At 47.2% G+C, this 22,205-nt stretch overlaps 4 protein-coding genes across 8 annotated transcripts; 3 read left to right on the top strand and 1 right to left on the bottom strand.

Annotated features, from left to right (window-relative positions):
• On the top strand, positions 1,343 to 5,353 carry LOC8066140 (F-box protein At3g03040). Of its 5 annotated transcripts, none has more exons than XM_021464460.1 (5): positions 1,343 to 1,477; positions 2,237 to 2,347; positions 3,425 to 4,336; positions 4,420 to 4,578; positions 4,720 to 5,353. In XM_021464460.1, exons 2-5 carry the CDS (start codon positions 2,246 to 2,248, stop codon positions 5,080 to 5,082), a joined length of 1,536 nt encoding a protein of 511 aa, XP_021320135.1. In that variant the 5' UTR covers positions 1,343 to 1,477; positions 2,237 to 2,245; the 3' UTR covers positions 5,083 to 5,353. The 5 variants fall into 5 exon arrangements, with proteins under 5 accessions (XP_021320135.1, XP_021320134.1, XP_021320133.1 ...); XM_021464459.1 differs by having other exon boundaries at positions 1,441 to 1,517; XM_021464458.1 differs by lacking the exon at positions 1,343 to 1,477 and adding an exon at positions 2,023 to 2,145.
• LOC8074067 (BTB/POZ and MATH domain-containing protein 1) lies at positions 7,850 to 8,836 on the bottom strand. Its single transcript, XM_002443761.1, has one exon. It carries the CDS (start codon positions 8,834 to 8,836, stop codon positions 7,850 to 7,852), a length of 987 nt encoding a protein of 328 aa, XP_002443806.1.
• On the top strand, positions 9,178 to 10,161 carry LOC8074066 (BTB/POZ and MATH domain-containing protein 1). Its single transcript, XM_002444944.1, has one exon. It carries the CDS (start codon positions 9,178 to 9,180, stop codon positions 10,159 to 10,161), a length of 984 nt encoding a protein of 327 aa, XP_002444989.1.
• On the top strand, positions 16,138 to 18,186 carry LOC8074064 (anthocyanidin 3-O-glucosyltransferase 2). Its single transcript, XM_002444942.2, has one exon. The coding sequence runs from the start codon at positions 16,486 to 16,488 to the stop codon at positions 18,028 to 18,030; it is 1,545 nt and encodes a 514-aa protein (XP_002444987.1). The 5' UTR covers positions 16,138 to 16,485; the 3' UTR covers positions 18,031 to 18,186.

Below are 22,205 nucleotides of genomic sequence, written 5' to 3'. Positions count from 1 at the left end.
TTATAATTGGATAATATTTATTAAATACAGATGAAAGTGCTACCCCAAAGTTATATCGTTCTGTCAGTCTCGGTTCACTGCAAACTCAGTTCGTGGAGGAGGACGCACCCAACGCACGCAGGACTTCTCTCGAGCATCCTGAATAACGGGGCTGAATAACGCTACTGCACCTGACGAAGGTATTGTCCGCCGGCGGAAAAGGTTTGACCAACATGGTAGACGTCCGCTGTGATCCAACGGTTATCCCAATCGAACACTTGTAGCAGGCTGGTCTAGTGGCCCATCTAAGCCCAGAAAAACATAAGGGATACAGCAGCCGCCGGCATCATCCTTGTTGGGCCGAGGCCCAGCACGTGAAGGCATGCAACACTTAGGAGCCTCGTGGAAACTGTGTACCGTCAGATCAGATCAGCTGACTGCAGAGTACTGTACAGCTGACCTTTCTCCTCCTATTCTCCGGCGACACGCTCCGCTCCGCAACGACGAAGACAAGGACAGAGGCGAGCTAGCATGGTGCCTTGGGCTGAGATAGGCTAAGGCCCAACGCATGAAAGGCTGATCGGAGTCATCAGCCGTTGGATCTTTAGCGAAGGGTCCGATGCCCATAACTGCAGGATGAATGAAGTCGATAAGGGTGACTGCAGTAAAGAGGATTGAGACTATTTTTCAACGGAGTTGGCAAAACACTACCCAAACCCAAAATCCGTCTTCTACATTGTTTTGCGTCCTCTAATCACGCTCCAATGGAGGACGCAAACACAACTGACAACATGCATGCATTTTAGGTACGAGGCCAAACAGAAGGCATACATGCGTCATCTCTGTGCACGACGCAAATCTCCGACGCTGGGGTCCTCCTCCCTCTTCTCCCACCCCCACTCCGGCAGCTGGAGCGCGGGGAGGTCCGGTGACCACGAACGACGATGTCGAGGCAGGACCGCGGCGAGGACGAGGCGCGGCCAGGCGAGCCCATGGATAGCGCTCAGCCAGGCGGGCCGGACGACGGTGAAGCGGTCCGGCGCTGCTAGATCTGCCTGCGGGTGCCTCAGCGCTTGGCGAGGAGGGGACGGGCCGGCGCTCAGCGGTGGAGCTCTGCAAGGGCTCGGTGGCGGAGCTCAGCAGGGAGCTTGGTGGGGAGGGGGCGGGCCGGAGCTTGACGGGGAGCTCAGCAGCGCAGCTCGGTGGGGAGGAGGCAGGTCAGCGCTCGCGCGGAGAGCTCGACAGGGAGGGGGCGGGCCGGCGCTCGCGCGGAGAGCTCGAGCGGAGCTCGGTGGGGAGGAGGCAGGTCGGCGCTCGCGTGGAGAGCTCGGCGGGGAGGGGGCGGGTCGGAGCTCGGTGGCGGAGCTCTGTTTTTGCGTTCACTGTTGGAGTTCAACAGTTTTAGGTGCTTTGTTTCTTCGCTGTGCGTGACATGAATAGGTCCCGTGTTCAGGTCGGCCCTGTTGGAGATAGTCGATGAACTTCCACCGACGAAAAGGTCTCCTCTGCTTGAGCAAGTACTCTCTTCGTTCCAAATTGTAAGGCATTGTTTAGTTTCAAAAATTTTTGCAAAACAGGTACTGTAGCACTTTCGTTTGTTTGTGAAAAATATTGTCCAATCATGGATTAACTAGGCTTAAAAGATCCGTCCCATCAATTTCGACCAAACTATGCAAATAGTTTTTATTTTCGTCTATATTTAATACTCAATGCATGCGTCTAAAGATTCGATGTGACGGGGAATCTGAAAAATTTTGCAAAATTTTTTGGAAACTAAACAAGTCATTCTAGGAATCTTGAAGACAAAACATCTCAAGTTTAATTAAAACTAAAAAAATTATAAAGTTTTGTGACATCAAATAAATATACTATAAAAATATAATTAATGAAGAATCTAATATTATTTAGTTAATATCACAAATGTTATTTTTACCGTATAAATTTAATCAAATTTATAATATTTTAACTTTATAAATTTTTTAAAATAATTTATAATTTGGGATGGAGGGAGTAAATATTAACCTCTACATCTATCTCCCGGTTTTACCCGATTGTTTCCGAACGGAAAAAGGATTCCAAATACTCTTTCTGGAAGGCTAGATATATTAGGAGATGCTCTAGAGAAGGGAGTATCCGGTCCGGAGCCGGAGCCGGAGCCGGGGCCTGGTCGGCTATATCTATCTTCTGGGGTGGGGGGAGGGGGGTGGGGTGCTCTCGCCGGCCGTGCCTAATCCAGGATTTGTTTCGTCTCCAGCAGCAGCTGCGTATGGAGGACCAGGGGGCGGCCAAAATCAGGAGGTTGGACCACCACCAATGCCTTAGCGACGCACTCGAGTTCTCCCCATTCCAAATGGGCGACCTTCCGGAGGTAAAAATCCTCTTTTTTTTCTGCCCTGTCGTCTCCTCTCTGTTCGATTGGGTTGTGGAATCACAAATTCACAATAAGTTTACGAAGAATGCAATCATTCTTCAGTTCTTTTGGACATGAAGAAAAGATTAATCTTTAATGTTTTTATGCTATAAGTAGGCTACCCTTTCCTTCATGAACCTGCGCAACGATTAGCCAAAGCGTTTTAAGATGCCTTCTGGTATAGGTTAGAACTTATGAGGCCTGGGAGAGGGCATGGCAGCAGAATGTACAAGTTTCTCCTAACATAAAAACTCTATCCTGTTCAGCAATTTGTGTATTGTGCACTACTGCATTTGCACCCAAACAAGAGGAAGGAAAAACAGCATTCACAATTCAATCGGCAACCTAGCCATTTGGAGTCCCCTTGCTGCAGTTTGTGCACAAAATCCAGAAATCATCTTTCTTTTTTGCAACTATATTTTGGATCTAGTCAATTATGATTTTGCAACCTGTAGCACTATCTTGGTCGTCTCATTCGCTCCTGGATGATGGGATGTTTTCTTACGAAGGTAGCACATACTTTTTGAATGTTCTCTTGGCCCCACTTATTTTTTCTCAAAGTCTCATAATTTCATCTCAGACTTCTACTATATGTTTGCTGTATCTTCCATCCTGACTTGTCCTGGCATCCATATTTAGCACTCTTCAGTGCTTCTATTGAGACACCTGACCTATGCTTATATTGTTCTCTAGCTCGAAACATAAAAGGTGCATCATAAATTTTTAGTAAAGAATCATCTACCTCTCCCTGCTGTGCGTAGTTTTCTGAGTGTTGTTTGTGGCATGAAATACAATGAACTTGACTTGAAGACTCCAATTTACCAATGGCATCCTGTGGAAGGCCATTAATTAGCTGAGCACATTTCTTTTTCTACTTTGGTTCTTTTGCACTATCTTATCTGCTCAGTGGCCGATTTACATGTGCGAAAGCGCATGAAGTTCTTCAATCATGGTGTGTGCCCACTACTGAGTACTGCATGATTATTGTACTTTTGTTCAAAACTAAACCCTTGTCATTATCCTTTCTTTTGACAGGAAATTCAGCATTTGGTATTGTCCCTACAGTCACCAAAAGAGGCTGCAAGGACAAGCATTGTATCAAGAAAGTGGAGAGAGGTCTGGACACGGTACCCTAATTTATGCTTTGATGGCACTGAAGATGGGCCCACTGATGAGGATAGTGTCAAAATAAAAGGAGCAAAGTTCATTGAGACAGTAAATTCTGTTATTCAGAAGCACACTGGTACTAGGCTCAATAAGTTCAGCATCAGGTGCTACCTTGAGAAGAACTGCTCAGATCATCTTGATAGGTGGGTATACTTTGCCACTGCATCAAAGTCGGCCAAGATTATAGATATCAACCTGGGGCCACAAAGGAAAGATATAGGACCTACCAAAGAGGTTTATCATTTCCCTCTCCAGGCTTTAGATGGTCTAGATGGCCCTTTTGTCCAATCCTTGTTTCTCACTAATGTTTCTATAAAGCCACGTTCGGATATATGTGGCTTCAAGAAACTTGTGAAGCTTCATTTGCACTGTGCTGAAATAATTGGAGATCTTCCAGAATTGTTACTAAATTGCCCTATTCTTGAGGACTTAGAGCTCATTGCATGCTCTGGTGTCGCAGAGCTGAACATACCACACCCACTCGATAAACTTAGACATTTGCTAATTTGCAATATGAGTCTCAAGATGGTTGATTTTCAGGTTACTGGTCTTACTCATTTTGGGTACCAAGGGTTTGTGATTCCCATATTGCTTCATGGTTGCTCAAATCTAGAGAAGGTAACCATTACATTTTTTCGGATGCCATTGGCTGAACAAGTCAGTAACAAAGGATTCGTCTGTGCCATTGCTGGAATTATTCCCAGTATTTCAGCAGTCAAGGAGCTACATGTATGTGCCTCTATGCGGGAATACAATCCGACCTGGCTCTGGTCCTTGCAGGTACCTAGTGTTCATCTTTGCTTGGCCCATAGTTGTTCAAATGATTTGTTAGTGTTTAATTACTTGTTTTGATCATGTTTCAGGTGCGTGGGATGACAAGGCCAACATGCATGCTTGTAAAATTAAGGAAGCTGACTTGTGAAATAACTATTCTCACTAATGGCCCAAATAGCCACGATGGAATTTTTCAGATTGCTCAGTTTTTGGATTTTGCACCCCGATTGGAGACACTAGAACTGCATGTGAGTAATTTTTTTTTCTGTTTTCTTTTTGCTTTTCTTTCTTTTTTCATATAATGCTTTTCTTTCTTTGGTGACGAACAACATTAGGCTCCTATTAATTTAGGCAGACTAACATGTGATTTCTAAATCTTTGGGAAACAGATGTGTTATTCTGTCGAGATTGGCGGAAGCTGCTGGTGTGACGAAAGTGAAGTCTTCCCTATGCGCCGACTTGATCACCTCAAAACGGTCTACATGAGCGGGTTCAGGTGCTACCGGCCTCAGATCGAGCTGCTGCTTGGCATTCTGGAAAACGGTGATGTGCTTGAGCATGTAACCATTGAACCAATGGTGAAACTAGATAAAAATCCTGATGACAAAATAAATATAGGCATACCTGAGGACAGTATTTGTGCCTGGGCACGCCTCGCTTCCCAACGCTTTGGTAAAGACATTGTTGTCGTCAAAGCCCCTCGACGGCGGATTTGTAAATGGGTTGGTGGCTGGAGTATTAAGGCTAAGTAAGTATTATAAGCAAAGGTGTGCTGTGTACTAATGTTTCCATGAGAGACAGTAAATTATGTCGTCTGAGTTAAGATTTATATACGATAATGGAAGACCTGGACTCCTGGAGTGAGTTATTTAATTTTGTTTTATCGTCGGATCTAGTAAGAGTTTGATTGGCTACTATCATCCAGCCGTCTAGATTGGTGTATACCTCCATTTTCTTTGTTGGTAATGTAACTTTGAATTTCAGATCACTTTGTGCTTTAATTAATGTATTACAAAGCTCAAATGCATAATCGTTTATTGAGGATGCATGCAGGCCCTCCTACGAGTGGCCGACACAAGAAGCCCGCATATTCAGGCATATATAAATCTGACAAAGAGAACAGGTTCAGCGTTACGAAATCAGTTGATGCATCGCATCTATGCAGTGCATGAAAACTGCAAGCACAACAAACTGGCATAAGCAAAAATAAGCAGCGTAGCTACATTGCATACGCATTATCCCTAGCAAGACTTGAAAATACATAGTTCTAAGAGAACTAAAAAAAACAAGTTCAACCAGTTCAGTTTTGAGCTCTTATGCGGCACATATTACAAACTAACTCCATTTTATGGGAGAAGTTTTAAGATCATGCCCTCCACCGACGACAATCAAAGTTGCAGGACACATAAAACAGGGACATCGTCTCCTCCCCCTCCTAGTGAAACTGAAATCAGTCACGATAAAACAGGAATCAGTCCAAATTTGTCCCAAAACATTCAAGCAGGATGATCGGGCAGCACATCCCTGCTTCCCTGCGCACTCACAGTGAGTTCCTGCCGACACATCCCGTGTGGCTCTCTGATGCATCCCCACACATCTATAGATTTCCATCTGGCACTAACACGATAGGCCGGCCCGAGCACGACACTAAAAAGCACGGTCCAGGCACGGCACGGTCCGGTGGTAGTGCCGTGCCTGGGCCGCAACTTCGGCCCGCAGTGCCGGCACGGGCACGGCACGATTAATAGGCTGGCACGACGCTGGCACGATTATTTTCATCATCTGATGCTTTGAGGATAGATCATGACCATTGAATGTATAGTGAGTCATGTATATAAGCATCACACAACCCTTTCAAACCCTAACTCTCTAGTCGGCGGCGCAGACACATCCTTGTTGCGGCCACACTTTCTCCCGCCTGACTATACGACAGCGGTAGCGCTCATCTTCTCCTTGAGGCAGGGCGCAATGAGCTTCTCGACTTCTCCCGAAGCCACGGGCCGGCACGGGCACGATGGGCCACAGTGCCTATCGGCACGGCACGGCACGGTTAAGAAGCTATAGTGCCGTGCCTGGACCGAGAGTTTGGCACGATGGTCCGAGACGGCACGACACGATAGACATAGTGCCGCATAATGCCGGGCCAGGCCGCCCGTTTGGCCAACTACACATCAATTTTCAGTCGTCTTCTTGTCCTCCCGTCCGTTGATTTCGCGTCGTTTGCCCGGGCCCAGGGCTAGGATTTCCCGTGTGGACTGCTCCTGCTCGTCCTTGCCTCCTCACTGGCCAGAAGCTCGGTCCCCTGTTCTTCAGGTTCAGGGTGCCCAGCTCCCACCTGCTTGTCTGTATGCCTCTTCTCTCCCTCTTCCTGTCCTCTGTTCTCTGCTACTCTGGTTTTACTCCTACTGGCTGCTCCTCTAGTATATAGATGCAGAGTGGAGTGGACTGGACTGCTGCTTCCTTTCCATGTGTTGTTCTTTAATTCTTTGTTTTCACAGTTGATAGCACAATGGCAAGTTCGGATCCAATCCAGGGTGGAAGTATGCCTACTACCAAACCTTTGTAACAAAGATGTGGCGACATGCACCCTATGTGGTCACTCATTTATGGAGGGATAAAAAGGTTGAAGCAACATCTGGCTGGTAGCTTTGGAGATACAGAAACATGCACAATGACTACAACTGCAATTAGAAAGGAGATGAGAGATGACTTGGAAACCAGCATGAGGAGAAGTCCAGCGTCCCTAATAGACGACATTGACTAGAGATTTCAGTTCTTAGCTTAAGCTACTCACATATGCTCTGCACTAGCAGCAGTTAACACTATTAATTAAGTTACATTACGTCACTAGAGACTAGTTTATGGCCATCAAGAGATGAGAGATCTTGGAGGTACTATCTTACTACTTGATGTTGTGCACTAGTAATCTAGAAGCACCACTTATTATTGTATTACATGCTAGGATTGGCAATATTAATGTCTGATTCTTCTGAATTTTTAGTTAACTTATATTTTAATATGTTTATATTTTAAACTATTTAAAAGTTATCTCTATAGATAATTAGGCCATCATAAAGGTTAAGTTTAATTTATGATAATTTAAAACTATTAACAAGTTATTTTTATGATAAATATTATACATATTGTGGTTGCCTTAAGAAAGGGCGGTGTGTCCTCCGGACAACATCTAACATCAACCACGGTTGAAATGATATAAAGTTGCTTGTACTTTTGTATAAAACTTAATTTTAAATATTTAAATTTTAAGAGGTTGTTTGGTTGCTAATCAAATTCCACGCCTCAACTTAGACAAGTTTAACCAAGGATAAACAAACAAATTCCAATTTCTAACATCTGAATTGAAATCAAGCACCGAGCATCGGAAACGAATGAGTCCAACGATACTTTTAACTAATTATTTAAAAAAAAACATATATATGATTGACAAGCATCAGAACATATATAACTGGACCAAACCATAACAATTTCTGACGGTGCGTCGTTCGCTCATCTTTGCAGTCAAGCGGATGGCATGAACTGAACATTGCCGTCTCCGAGAGCTTGGCATTGGCAATGGCGGTGCTGATCTAGCGCAGCTGCCACGGTCTTGGCATCAAGTGGTTTCCTAAGAACGAGCTCGCATATCTTCTTCAGCCGATCCATGCCGTATCGATCCGCACCTGCGAGGAGATCCCGCACAAATTCCTGCTGCTCCTCCCTTCCAAGATCACCCAGCAGATCCTCCGGCAACGTGTCGGTGTAGACGAAGTGGAGCAGGGTCTTGAACACCGGAGGCGCCATGCCGTCGACGGCTACCACCTCACTTGCATCGTCGTCGTCGTCCTCCTTCGCCGGCGCCGAGCCGGAGAGCTCGGCCTTCAACACAGGTGACCGCGCCGCGAGCACGACGCGGTGCGCGCGGAACGTTTCTCCTTGGACGGCGAAGCTCACGTCCGCCCCCACCGGCGTCTGCAGCAGCAGCGCGCCGAGGTGCCTCGACAGGTCGGGCGGCGGCGGCTCGGCGGTTCCCGGAGACGCCGTGGTCTCCGAGAGGAACGTCTCCACGACGTCGAGCACGCACTCGACGGTGAGTCGGTCGTCGCGGAGGTACGGCGACGCCGCCAGCTCGCTCACCGTCATGAACAAGCGGGAGCCCCTCTCGCGCTTCCTCGCCTTGCTCGCGTCGAACGCCACCGGCTCCCTGCGGCGGCGCACCGAGCGCGGCAGCCCCGTGGCGCGGTCCACAAGCCTGAGGTCGTACAGCGCCCACGCTCTGGCGTTGGGCGTCACGAGCTTGACGAACACGGACACGTACTCTTCGTCTCCCACCTCGGCGGCGGCGGGGTGGTAGCGGATCGCCCAGTCTAGGCCGCCGACGGCGAAGGTTTCGGAGGTCACGACGCGCCCAGCCCGGAGCTTGCCGCTGTACCCGTCGATGTCGAACCGGTGCTCGCCGCGCACTGTCTCCGTCGTGTTCGTCGACTTGGTGTTCGCTGGCAGAGCCATTTTTTCACCAAGGACTTCTTGTGCACTCGTGTTGTTCGTGTTCATGATCACTGTGTGTGTACGTATGTTTATATATATATAGAAGAAGAGAAGAATGTGTTCGGTGCATGAATTTGAGCGGATTTCAGAGTCCAGAACTCGATGGATGAGTGAAGAACACGAGGGGTCAGTCATCAGCGGTTTGGAAGTCGAGGAGGTCGCGCCATGTTCCCAAGACATGGGAATTCTCAGCCAGAAACTCAGTGATCGTCGATTAAACTTCTTCAACTTGCACCGTCGTCATCTATATACGCACACGGCGGCGTCAGAATTTGAACATCCAATCCATCACAAATTCACAAATGGCGCCGTCGCCGTGCACCGTCCGCGGGACGCACCAGTTCGAGATCGTCGGGTACAGCCTCATCAAGGGCTTCGCCGCCGGCGAGTACGTGCGGTCGGGCTCGTTCGCCGTCGGCGGCTACCGGTGGTCCGTCCGCTTCTACCCTGGCGGCTTCTCGGCGCCGCACCGGGCGTACGTGTCGGCGTTCGTCAAGCTCACGAGCAAGAACGCCAGGGCGTGGGCGCGCTACGACCTGCGCCTGGTGGACCGGTGCACGGGGCTGTCCCGCTCCGTCCACCACGCCGCGGAGCCCGTCGTGTTCGTCTACTCGGCGCCGCCGCCGCCCGGCAAGTGCAAGCCCAAGCGCGGCGCCCGCAAGTTCATGCCGCGGAGCGAGTTGGAGGCGTCGGCGTACCTGCGCGACGACCGGCTCACGATCGAGTGCGTCGTCGACGTCGTCGCCGACGAGGCGCGGGTGCCAGAGGCCGTAGCTCTGTGCAAACTCAGACTGCCGCCGTCGGACCTGGCCAAGCACCTGGGCGAGCTGCTGCTGAACCAGCAGCATGGCGACCAAGCGGCGGACGTCACGCTCGCCGTCCAAGGAGAGATCTTCCGCGCGCACAGGGTGGTGCTGGCTGCGCGGTCGCCGGTGTTCATGGCGGAGCTCTTCGGGGATATGAAGGAGAAGGCCATGGATCGCATCGCCGTCGACGACATGCAGCCGGTGGTCTTTAGAGCTCTGCTTCACTTCATCTACACCGACGTGCTGCTGCTCCCCGGCGATCTCGACGGGGACGACGACTACAGGGAGATGGTGCGGCATCTTCTCGAGGCGGCGGATCGGTACGGCATGGAACGGCTGAAGCTGATCTGCGAGAGCATCTTGTGCAGGAGCGTCGATGGAGCCACGGTGGAGACGACGCTCGCCTTGGCTGATCGACACTACTGCGAGGCGCTAACAGATGTTTGCCTTCAGTTTAAGTCCCTTGAATTAGATGGATGATGGTAGGATCGTATCAAGGAAACAAAATTTCATGTATTCGTCTAGTGAACTGAAGGACGTTAAACATCCAAAAAAAAACTGAAAGTCTGAAACTGATATGATCATCAGGTCTGCTAATCTTTATCTATTGGCAATTGTGTTAAGTTTGCGTTCTGTGTTACTTCACAAATTCACAGCTCCGACCTCTCCCTTGAAAATGCATGTGCTTCGATGTCCTCAATTGTACTATAGGGTTGCTAGATTTGAGATTTGATCTGAACACAAGCTGATGACTTGAGTTGGCCTTGATTCGCTTTCTGGTTTTGGGCTCTGTTGCAACACATTGATGTATTTGCGTCAGGTGAATTAGCAATAGGTTAAGCATTGGTCAATAACATGAACCACTTTTTGTTGCTAGTATGCTGAGTTACACAAGTATACCAAGTTTCCAGTACACTAGTGAGGCCGTGAGGGTCCGAGAGTCTAACCACCTAGGGCGCTGCTAAGGCGTGTTATACACTTATACTCTGTATATTAAACTTTTTTCTCTACCTTAGTAATACAAAGACGTATAAACTTTTTGTGTTATCGATAAAAAAACAAAGTAAATGGACATATATATAAAAGTTTCCAAACTGAAAATTATCTTTCTTCATGACTTACGGTGAACTTTTTGTTAAAAGGAATTGCAGGTGAACTGATAGTTACCATGCCGTGTTACATTCTGTTGGCCACTTGACCTGAAGACAGGTTGGCTTGGTGCCGACAAGTCCCTGAGACTCCCCAAATTAACAGTAATTAGTATCATTTGATTTGATACACCATAAACTATATTTTCATAATGTGAGGATTTGTTTTTACAAATAATTATACTTTTTCTATATAAATTTGATTAAACTTAAAAAAATCACTTAAAACATCTCTATAATTTATTCTGAGACGGAGGTATACCTATCCGTGGAACAAGTTTATGCATGTCCTTACATAAGGTCCACATCATCTATAACTATTAATGACATTACTAATGAAATCACTAAATCTAACCCCTCCACAGCAGAGGACGGCTATCAGGAGGCCCCCGCCTGTAGGGCCTAGGAGCAGTTGGATTGCCGCCCAACCGTTGGCGCACATCGTCCCGGCCTCCAAGTGAGGCGAGGTTCTCCTAAACAGGCGGCTAGGGATCACTCCACCAACCGCACCGGATTTGCCTGCGCCAAGAGGGATACTCGACGCCCAGCATACTGGGACCTTGTCGTTCAGTGTTTAACGGGCGTGCGCGCAAGCTCTTTTAGGAGGAGGACTCGTAGGATGTGACGTTGAGCGTATTATGGTTGATCCATTTATGTAATACCGGTCCACAGAACTCTTTGCTAGGTCAGTCCAGCTAGTGATCACCTAGCGCGCTTGTTGCGCGTCGGTTGTATTATAAACTTTTTTTCTTAATATAATGATATGCAGATCTCTTGTGTATTCGAGAAAAAAATGTCATAGTTGTAACTGAAAAATTAGTATACGAAAAACGGTACTACTAGCGCCAGCAGGTTCGGCGCCAGCAGCGCGTCCGGATGCTAAGCCCCCATCCACGCCACATGAAGAAAAGAAAAAAAGAAGGCGCCAACAACGCGTCCACGAGCTGAGCCCTCCACCCGTGCCACACGAAGAAAAGAAAAAAAATAAAATGAAAAGGAAACATGTCTGCCTCCAACCAACTCGCCCATGCCCTACTCGCTCTGCACGTAGGATCACTCTTTGTCCGCTCCCACGCAAGGATCCCGTCCCACCCCCATGAGCACGGGATCCACCCTGCCCCTCGCCTTGCCGGCCCCTAGCACATCCGCTTGCCGCCAACTCATCCCCGCACCCTACCCCCATACGCTTAACGCTGTAACACAATGTGCATGACTGTGCAACAACACCGAACCGGACATACTGGTACAACAATAGGTTGAAGTAGTTGAAACACTATAAAACATAGTATTACAACAAACACCTAACAACTGCTACAACAACATGCAAACAACTACTACAACATATAGACTGAAGCATTAGATGGAGCAGCTGAAACACCATGAACCTAGTATTACAACAACAATGAACGACTGCTGCAACAATATGTAACAACTAATACAACAATAAAGATTGAAGCATTGGACGGAGCAGCCGAAACACCATGAACATAATATTATAATAACACGAACAATTGTTACAATAACATGCAACAACTAATATAATAGTGCAAATTGAAGCATTGGATGGAGCAACTAAAACATCATGGACATAGTACTATAATAACACCGAACAACTGCTGCAACAACATGAAACAAACTACCACAACATCCAGATTGAAGCAACTGAAACAACATCTAAAACACAGTACTGCAACAAACGACTGAAACCTACTGCAACGTCTAGAGAGAACCATTGCAATAATGATGAGACCTGAACCTGAGAGCTCGCCGAAATCCTACCCTATTGAAACATCACCTGAAAACGTACTGCAACAACCAGATAACACCATTACAACACGCGCGAGAGCGCTGAAGCCCAAGAGGTTGCCGAAACCTTAGCCACTACCATATTTCATATAGATCCAGACCCAGAGGAGGAAGAGCAAGAGGAGGACGAGGAGGAGGAGCAAGATGATGATGAGGAGGGCTCAGATCTAGACCCACAGGAGGAGAGAGGGGAAAGGGCGGCCTTAGATCCAAATCCGGCCCTCCCCGCCTACCTTGTCGGAGCTACGCCATCGTCCTCATCTCCGGATGCATGGAGGTTGTAGAGCGAGGGAGGGAGGCATGCCGCTCGCTGCAAGCCACCATCGTCGCCCCCACTCCGGTGGCATAGAGGCGTGGAGGTCGTAGCGGGGTGAGGGAGAGAGGGGGAGGGACAGCTTGCCAGTGGCACGGTAGGAGTGCGGATGCTGACGGCATGAGTGGCGGGGGCAGCGAGACGAAAGCCAAGAGGGAGATGGAAAAGAGTGGATAAAGAGATGTGAGGAGAGAAGGGGGCAGCAATCGAGAGCGGATAAAACAAGTGGACAATGGTGTCCGTCTGTTTAGACATCTATACATATTATTACCATCCACTACCAAAAGGTGGAGTTCTCCTAGTGTTTTTAGTTAGTAATAAAACACTACCACTAGTTAAACACTAGGAAATCCTCACTAGGAGACATTTACTAGGGAAAGTTTATACTAAATTTTAAATACTAAAACACTATAAGAACCCCACGTTACTAGAAGAAATTGAAAATTCTGGTTGTACGTATAAAAAAATAAAAAAGAAGAAAGAAACATAGTACAGGTTAATAATATAGAAAACAATATTATTCAGGTGCATGCTCTCTTTAGCAGTCCCTAAAGTTGAAAATATTCATGCAGGAGCTCATTGTTCAGGCCGAGCAACACTATTTACTCCGTGTCCCAGATATCTATCAGTACCATATACGTATCCGTTTCAGATTTTTCTTGTACCAGTACGAGGACAGGACGTCCGTATCAGTTTCAAAAAAATCATACTCGGCCGGGCGGGGGCGGGGCTCTCTCCCGCTGGCACATAAAATAACACACAGGCACAACCAACATCGCGTGGGCTGTGCATGGGCACACACATCGATCGAGCAACAGGCCAACAGCACTACGTTATTACCTGCGAAACAATGGCGTCGGCGGCGTCGGCGTCGACGTCGAACACTCTCCCGATGCGCGTGACTCGAACGGCGGCGGCCCGCGGCTTCAGCGGGTTGCAGTTGCTGCAGGAGCAAGAAGCGGGAGTTGTGATGAGGTGGTGCGATCTGCCCTCGGACCTGTTCGGCCACATCCTGCCTCGTCTCCCTTCCTGCAGAGACCGCGTCCATCTCAGCGCCGTCTGCCGCCATTGGCGAGCCTGCGCACGGCGACACTCGCCCCGGCTGCCGGTGCGCGTGACAAGAACGGCCCGCGGCACGCACGTCGTGCACGTCCGCGGATTCAGTAGGCTACATGAGCAGCAGTTCGCACGCGGCGGCTTCGTAGAGTCCCCGGCCTTCGCCGTCGCCGGCCTCCACTGGGCCATCCGAATCCGATCATACTACCCGGCCGCCGGCTGCTCCGACGGCGACGGCGAGCACGGACACTTGGGCGTCTTCGTCATGCTGCTGACCGAGGGCGTGGTGGCGCGGGCGTACGTCGGCCTCCTGCGTCTGGACCAGACCACCGGCCTCTCGGACACCGTTATCTGGGACCATCACCCGACGCGGTTCGACGCGGCGGCGAGCGCGTACAGGTGCGACATGATGGGCACCGGCGGCATCAAGGGCACCGGCTTCGTCCGCGGCGACTGCCTCAAGATAGAATGTGTCCTCGAAGTCTGCTCGACGGCTGCATGCCGGCGGCGGGATCGCAGGTTGAAATAAAGCTTGTGCAGTGCATGCATGCAGGGCCGGGGATCGGAGCTCGGACGTGCGCTTAGTCTGCACACGGCGAGCGCCTTGTACGGCACGTGACGGTAGGGCGAGTCTTCATAGCACAGTTACCAAGACTACAAACTAGGTAACCGATGTGTCACATAAGTTTTATGGAGATGAAACTCCTCTCTCATCCGACGAAACTACTTCATTTAATGACCCTGCCAAGTCAGCAATTTTGCTCATGTGACACTTTATTTAATGTGAAACATGTATTGAGACTGGTTTAATCTCATTGCTTTATTATTAGGGGATTATACTAGTACTCCATTATATTAATATATCTATCACGCACGGACTACAATCTTATTATTTGCAATAGAACTAATAACATAATTATTATTATTATCAGTTGTGATTGTAGTCTACGATTTGATAGTCAACTGTTTTTAGTTTTATGAGAAATTTAGTATTTATAATCCTTTTTCGTCTAATAACCGACCTCATGAGTAAGGCCAGTCTCAGTGGGGGTTTCATCAGGATGTCATGCATATTTGTTAGAGCGCCATGTCAGCAAAATTGCACTTTTTGCATGAAACGAAGAGGAGAGAGAAGGAAGTAGTTTCACCATGGTGAAACCCTGCGGGCGTTGTTTCCCACGCGGTGAAACAGGATGAAATCTCCACTGAGGGCTAAATCGTTTCACCATCTTGCATGTGATCCAATCATTCTGCAGTAATTAAATATTTTGCCCAGCCTAGGAAACGTCAAGGTGAAACTCATGCATTGTGGAGGTTGTTTCATTATTCGTTTCATTGATGCCCTGTCAGCGGATTTGTTTTGAAAATAGTGCATTGAAACGGACTACTAAAACCTAATAACATGGCAACCCAATTTGGATCCTTAAAAGCATATTCAACAACTCCCAATACGATCCCTCGTATCCATAAACCTATCATATTAGGGAAGATGAAGTAATTTTATTGCTCCAACAGCTTTGCAATAGCTCTGATGTTTTAGTGGCCAGTGGTCACCATAAAAATATCCTATCTCCCTGTTAGAAATTTAGCTATTTCTATGTTAAAATTAATCAAGAAATATAGTAGTAAATTTTTTATGACAAATATATGCATGTGTGTGACTATACTACTACTTGGATTAGCAGCAAATATGTTCATGAACAACATACTGATCATAGCGAAAAAGACATTGAATTTAACCCATTTGAGAATAGAGATATACCCTGTGGAAGGACCCATGCTCAAAGTACCGGTGGCTCCATTCCCACTCATGGAAAGCTTGAAGTCCACGGACTACAATTGGTACGGAAAGATGTACGCAGTGCCATCTCTCGAACGCCCACGGGGAAGTAGACGAAGCCGATCCGACGAAGAAAAGGCACCACTAGAAAGGAGATGTAACGTTCCAAAAAAGATGGCAAGCAGTCGCAGAGGCGCTCTCCAAAAACCTGGCTCTATTTGAACAACGATTCTGGAGGCCTGCTCTCCCAACTCTCAATGCGCGCTGAGTAAGGGCACTCCCAATTCAAGACTCTATCATGGAGTCCAAGACAATTAATTACATATTATTTATGGTATTTTGTTGATGTGGCACCATATTTATTGAAGAAAGAGGTAGAAAAAAATAAGACTCCAAGTCTTATTTAGACTCAAGTCCATATTGTTCGAGATAATAAATGATTTTAGACTCTATGATAGAGTCTGCATTGTGAGTGCCTAACTCTTCCCATCTCTTCTCTTCTCGTTTCGCCCAACCGAACAGTCGGCAGCTGCTGCTTTGCAGTTGTAGCCCACTGCCAGCCCGCTTTCTTTCAAACCTTTTTTTTTTCACCCATGACAACATAGTACAGGCACAAGCACATCCACAGGGGAGGCCTTCCGCTCCTCGGTCGTCGTCTATCCTTCCGTTCCACCCGGAATCCGAACACCACCACCCACGCCATGACGACGAGCGCCGACGCCGACGCCGACCCGACCGTCGTCTTGGTTCCAATCTGGGGCGTCGGCCACTTCGTCCCGATGATCGAGGCCGGCAAGCGTCTGCTGGCACGCAGCACCCGCCGGCTCACGCTCACCGTGCTCATCATGCCGGCGCCGTCGGAGAAGCGCGCGTCCGAGATCGCCGACCACATCCGCGAGGTGGAGGCGGAGTCCGCTGCCCTCGGTCTCGCCATCCGCTTCCACCACCTCCCGGCGGCAGCCGAGCCTCCGCCGGCCGTGGCCACCACCTACTACTCGGGCCCCGAGGAGTTCATCTCCCTCAACGTGCACCCGTACGTGCCCCACGTGACGGCGGCCGTCGCCGGCCTGACGTGCCCCGTGGCCGCCGTCGTGGTCGACATCTTCTGCACGCCGCTGCTCGACGCGGCGCACGGACTCGCCGTGCCCGCCTACGTGTACCTCATCTGCAGCGCGGCCATGTGCGCGCTCCTGCTCCACTCCCCTGCGCTCGATGACGAGGCCGCCGCAGCCGGCGACGTCGAGTTCGAGGAGATGGACGGCGGCGTAGTCCACGTCCCTGGCCTCCCGCCGGTGCCGGCGTCATGCCTCCCGTCGGGACTGGTCGACAGGAACGTCCCGACCTACCGCTGGTTCCTGTACAACGGCCGGCGCTACACGGAAGCCGCCGGCATCATCGTCAACACCGTCGCCGAGCTCGAGCCACACGTTCTGGCCGCCATCGCCGACGGGCGGTGCTGCACGCGCGGGAACCGCGCCCCGACGGTGTACACCATCGGGCCAGTCCTCGCCGCGACCATTACTACTACTCCGCCGCCGGCCGACGCGGAGAAGCAGCAGGAGGAGGAACACGAGTGCGTGCGGTGGCTCGACACGCAGCCGCCGGCGTCCGTGCTGTTCCTCTGCTTCGGAAGCGCGCGGTTCTTCAGCGCGCGGCAGGCGCACGAGGCCGCGCACGCCCTGGACCGCAGCGGCCACCGCTTCCTGTGGGTGCTGCGCGGGCCGCCGGAGCACGGGACGAAGCTGTCCTCGGACGGGGACCTGGCCGAGCTGCTCCCGCCGGGGTTCTTGGAGAGGACGAAAGGCAGGGGGCTCGTGTGGCCGAAGTGGGCGCCGCAGAAGGAGATCCTGGCGCACGCCGCCGTCGGAGGCTTCGTCACGCACTGCGGCTGGAACTCGGTGCTCGAGAGCCTGTGGTTCGGCGTGCCCATGCTGCCGTGGCCGTGGGCCGCCGAGCAGCACTACAACGCCTTCACGCTGGTGGCCGGCATGGGGGTCGCCGTCGCCATGGAGGTGTGTCGGAAGGAGGACAACTTCGTGGAGGCTGCCGAGCTGGAGCGGGCAGTCCGAGCTCTCATGGGAGGCGCCGAGGGGACGGCGGCGAGGGAGAAGGCGAGGGAGATGAAGGCGGCTTGCCGGAGGGCCGTCGAGGAGGGCGGGTCGTCGGATGCGTCCTTGAAGAGACTCTGTGATGCACTCCATCAAGGTGCAGTGCTCCCTGCAAGAAAGTTTCCTCAGGATACATGATAATAGCTGGAATAATGTGACTGATGAGGTGTGTTCCTGTTTCAGTTGTGTGCATGTGTGTGTTTTCAGCCCAACTCAATAATCGAGGATTTGTTGATGTTGTAAGAACATTCTGTTCGAAATAAATTATAATATGTTCAGCATTTTAGAGAAGAATTTCATTCCAGTCTCGCAAGGCACACAACCATTTACAGCCTCCAGCAGTCTTAATGCATTCGAGAGAAAAAAAAAAAGGCCGATCTACTGCTATGCACACAACCATTTATACTTCTGCTATGTGTCTTGACAAGTTTCCTGCAAGAGCCCTCTCAGTGGTCGTAGTAGATACTAGAAGATACTAGAAGAGTTATGACTCATTTCCTATTAACCATTGGATAAATAGATTTTCACTAGTCCGTTTGCAAGATCAACAAGTAATATTTATATACTTAGCTAATTTCTATCTAATCTTAGTGTTTTGAGTCACTAGCATATGCCTGTGCGTTGCTACGCGGGAATAAAATTTCAATACAACAATAATATAAAAAACTACGTCGAGTCAAAATATATAGACAAACATACTATTCTGATCCACTTGCAAATAAAAAAGTTCAATTTCTAAAAAAATCATCAATTCGTCATATGTGTTTATCAATATGTACTCTTTTTTTGAATTTTTCTTGACACGCAATTTAACATCAATTCATGGAAACTATTTTCTTTTAAATTAGAATGGGAACATCTCATCGTTCAACGAGCATAAGGCTATACGAGGTAGAAAATTCCTCTTTCCAGCATGTTGTTCTAACATAATTTCTGCATCTATGATATTCTTTTGGAACCCCGTATAATAAGTCTGGTACCATTACAAAGTCTATTTGTAAGATCAATATTCCAAGCAATATGACCAGACAACTAATCTTAAGCTTTAACACATGTGACGGCACACTATCTCATTCTCATGGAAATGACCTATCATCTTCATATATTAATCATATCAACATATTCGTTCTACACTAATAATATAGTTTGAGATAGAAAAAAATACCCCTCTTATTTTTATTTCTTTTTTCTTTTCTAATTTATTCTCTTCTCTCCCCATTTTTATTCATTCTCTTCCCGGCGTATCCTCACAACTCATTTTTATGTTACATATCTTTTGATGTCACCTCTATGATCTAAGACTGAGATTGTGAATCTGAGAAGTTGGGAGCTGTAAAAAATTAATTGTGACTCTCCAAGATTCTTGGAATGACTTACAATTTAGAATGGAAGGAGTAGTTATTTTTTATTCTATATTTAGTGCTCTATATATGCCGCAAGATTTGATGTGATGAAGAATCTTAAAATTTCTTAGAACTAAAGAAAGCCTAAAAACGAAGACCACCGAGGTAGGTAAAACGAGTGGCGGAGCATGTGCTACGTGCTCTGAGGTAGGTATAGCGGAGTTTTCGTCCAAAGTGAAGATAATTTTATATAAAAGTTTTCGTCTAAAATTTTGGTTTTGAGTTTTTTATTTCAAGTCATCAATATAAAAATCATGTGAGCGGCTCTGGGCAATTTACCATAACATAGTGTTGAAGAATTAGCCCATAGAGAGCATTTGATTCTTGCATGGATCAAGAGAGAGCTACACCCTTGCTCGGGTGCTCCAACGAGGAATAGTAAAGAGTGGTGACTCTCTGATACCTGAAAAAACATTATCGCAATCCTCTCTCTCTTTACTTTGAGCATTTACTTTGAGCAATTCAATTCATGTCTTTATTTTCTTAGAATTGTTATCTAGAGTAGGATTCGAATATATGGTGCAAAACATTTGTGTGGTAGAACAATAGAGAACACATTTAGGCACTATGGGTAAAATAGGCTAAGTGTAGGGCTTAATTATTGCAAGAAAAGCCCAATTCACCTTCTCTTAGGCCCTGTTTAGTTACTCACCCAAAAATTTTTCATCCATCCCATCGAATCTTTGGACACATGTATGGAACATTAAATGTAGATAAAAAAATAAACTAATTACACAGTTTGGCTCAAAATCGCGAGACGAATCTTTTAAGCCTAGTTACTCCATGATTAGCCTTAAGTGCTACAGTAACCCACATGTGCTAATGATAGATTAATTATACTTAATAGATTTGTCTTGCAGTTTCCTGACGAGCTATGTAATTTATTTTTTTATTAGTTTCTAAAAACCCTTCCCGACATCCTTCCGACACATTTGATGTGACACCCAAAAAATTTTCGTTCTCAATCTAAACAGGGCCTTAGACATCTTGATCCTTTCACATGCCACTAAAATGTGGGTTGTGTCGTGCCAGCCCGCGTGGCTAGGGTGCAGCCTAGGCACGGCCTGTTGCATCAGGTTGTGCTAGCCTGAGCCCGCACAAATACTAGGTTGAGCTGTGCTTGGGCCAGACCAAAATGCGGGTTTCGAATCGAACCATCATGCCACGGGCTACATGTCCATACCAACGTAGCTTCAAGGCTGATGAAAGAGTCGACCATGGTGCTCATCGATCAGGAGAATAAGGCCAAGGCTAGGGTTGCCATTAAGGCTGTTGTTGGTGTGCAGGCGAGCCGCCGCTGTTGTAGCCGCATAAGCTGAACAACAGCGTGTCGATGAGCTGACCATGATGAGAGGTTAGAGACATAGCTGACATGTGGGATCAGATCTATTTTGATGAATATGAGACTAAAATAGAGTTTAAGGACCAAAATAACATACTTTTTGAGTTCAGGGACCAGGATGACATACCTCTACAAGTTAGAGGACCAACCATGAACCTTACTCTAAAACTTTTTATTTTAAGGTTTTTACAATTGAATTTGTTTAGAGTATCAAATAACACTATAATATTTACTAAAATGAATTCAAAGTAAGTGTATCAATCACTTAATAAGAAGTGATTTTGAGTCGGTAAGAAAACAACATGTAAGGCTTGATGTTGTGAGTTTGATGTAACCAAATGAGAGGCATCATATAATGAGCTATGCTCATATAACCCAACCCATATACTTGCGCGTCATAAAATATAAGTGACATTCTTATTTTTGAGAAGTTAAATATCTTTAACCATATATATAATATTAATATTTATGATGTACAATTAATTAGTATCACTGATAAATTATTGAATATTTTTTATAACAAATTTATTTAAAGATATAAATATTGCTAATATTTTTTATAAAACTAGTCAAATTTAAGAAAGTTTGATTAGCACGTAGACCACGTATAGTGATACTTATTTTGGGGCTATTGGAATATACTCTACCGAGAAGTTACGAGGTCTACGTGCCAACAACAGTAGTAAGGGCTTTGCTTGCTTTGCAAACACGTGCTAAGTCTCTAATTTATTTTACTTTTAATCAAAGAATAAATGCTAGTGAATAAATGCTTTTATTTGTAAGAAAAACCTTATCTCTTTGGCTACTGGTGTTTTACAGGGCTTTGACTTGAACACAACGGTTATTCGCATGGGCGAGATTAGAGAGAGGATCTCCAAATTCATTCTGGAGTGAATCATCCACCCAGATGGTCCGTTTCATGACCCTGCTGGTAGTCTCATCAACAATAGTTATATTGATGATCACAGCAACAATAGTTATATCGATGATCTGTGATGCTATTGTAAGGATGCATTTTATCCTAGCTGCTGCTTGAGACCGGCGCCTATGCATACATATATTGAACTTAATTTAGTTGATGTGTACTGTTAATTGTGTACACAACTGAAAATTTAAATTTTGTGTTGATACATTTAAAAATTTCAACTTAATTTAGTTGATCTATGTCGTGTTGATGTATTATGGGCGAGTACCCGAATTCGCTCCCTATAATCGAGATGCAACAATCATCATCAGCATACTACTATCGTATACGTCCAAATCACGTAGGCCTACTGTGATTAATTGTTGCTGGCACGGTAGGAGACGAGACAATAGTGCATTACTATTGCATCTGCCCATCTTTATCTTTAAATGTGTACTATCACAGTCTCACCGGCCGCAACAAGGACGTTCTACGCACTTTAATAATTATAGTGCATTACTATTGCATCTGCCCATCTTTATCTTTAAATGTGTACTATCACAGTCTCACCGGCCGCAACAAGGACGTTCTACGCACTTTAATAATTATAATTAGGTGGGGACGTACCGATCGACATATCTGTCTGTTGGGTAATCACGGGAAG

This window comes from Sorghum bicolor, chromosome 7 (genome assembly GCF_000003195.3).
Source record: "Sorghum bicolor cultivar BTx623 chromosome 7, Sorghum_bicolor_NCBIv3, whole genome shotgun sequence".
Classification (NCBI taxonomy): domain Eukaryota; kingdom Viridiplantae; phylum Streptophyta; class Magnoliopsida; order Poales; family Poaceae; genus Sorghum; species Sorghum bicolor.
This window is presented reverse-complemented; position numbering and strand designations above follow the sequence as displayed.

Coding starts and splice junctions, on each gene's coding strand:
- LOC8066140 (XM_021464460.1), top strand. CDS start 2,246: ATGGAGGACCAGGGGGCGGCCAAAATCAGGAGGTTGGACCACCACCAA. Junction 4,337..4,419: donor CCTGGCTCTGGTCCTTGCAG/GTACCTAGTGTT, acceptor ATCATGTTTCAG/GTGCGTGGGATGACAAGGCC. Junction 4,579..4,719: donor TGGAGACACTAGAACTGCAT/GTGAGTAATTTT, acceptor TTTGGGAAACAG/ATGTGTTATTCTGTCGAGAT.
- LOC8074067 (XM_002443761.1), bottom strand. CDS start 8,836: ATGGCTCTGCCAGCGAACACCAAGTCGACGAACACGACGGAGACAGTG.
- LOC8074066 (XM_002444944.1), top strand. CDS start 9,178: ATGGCGCCGTCGCCGTGCACCGTCCGCGGGACGCACCAGTTCGAGATC.
- LOC8074064 (XM_002444942.2), top strand. CDS start 16,486: ATGACGACGAGCGCCGACGCCGACGCCGACCCGACCGTCGTCTTGGTT.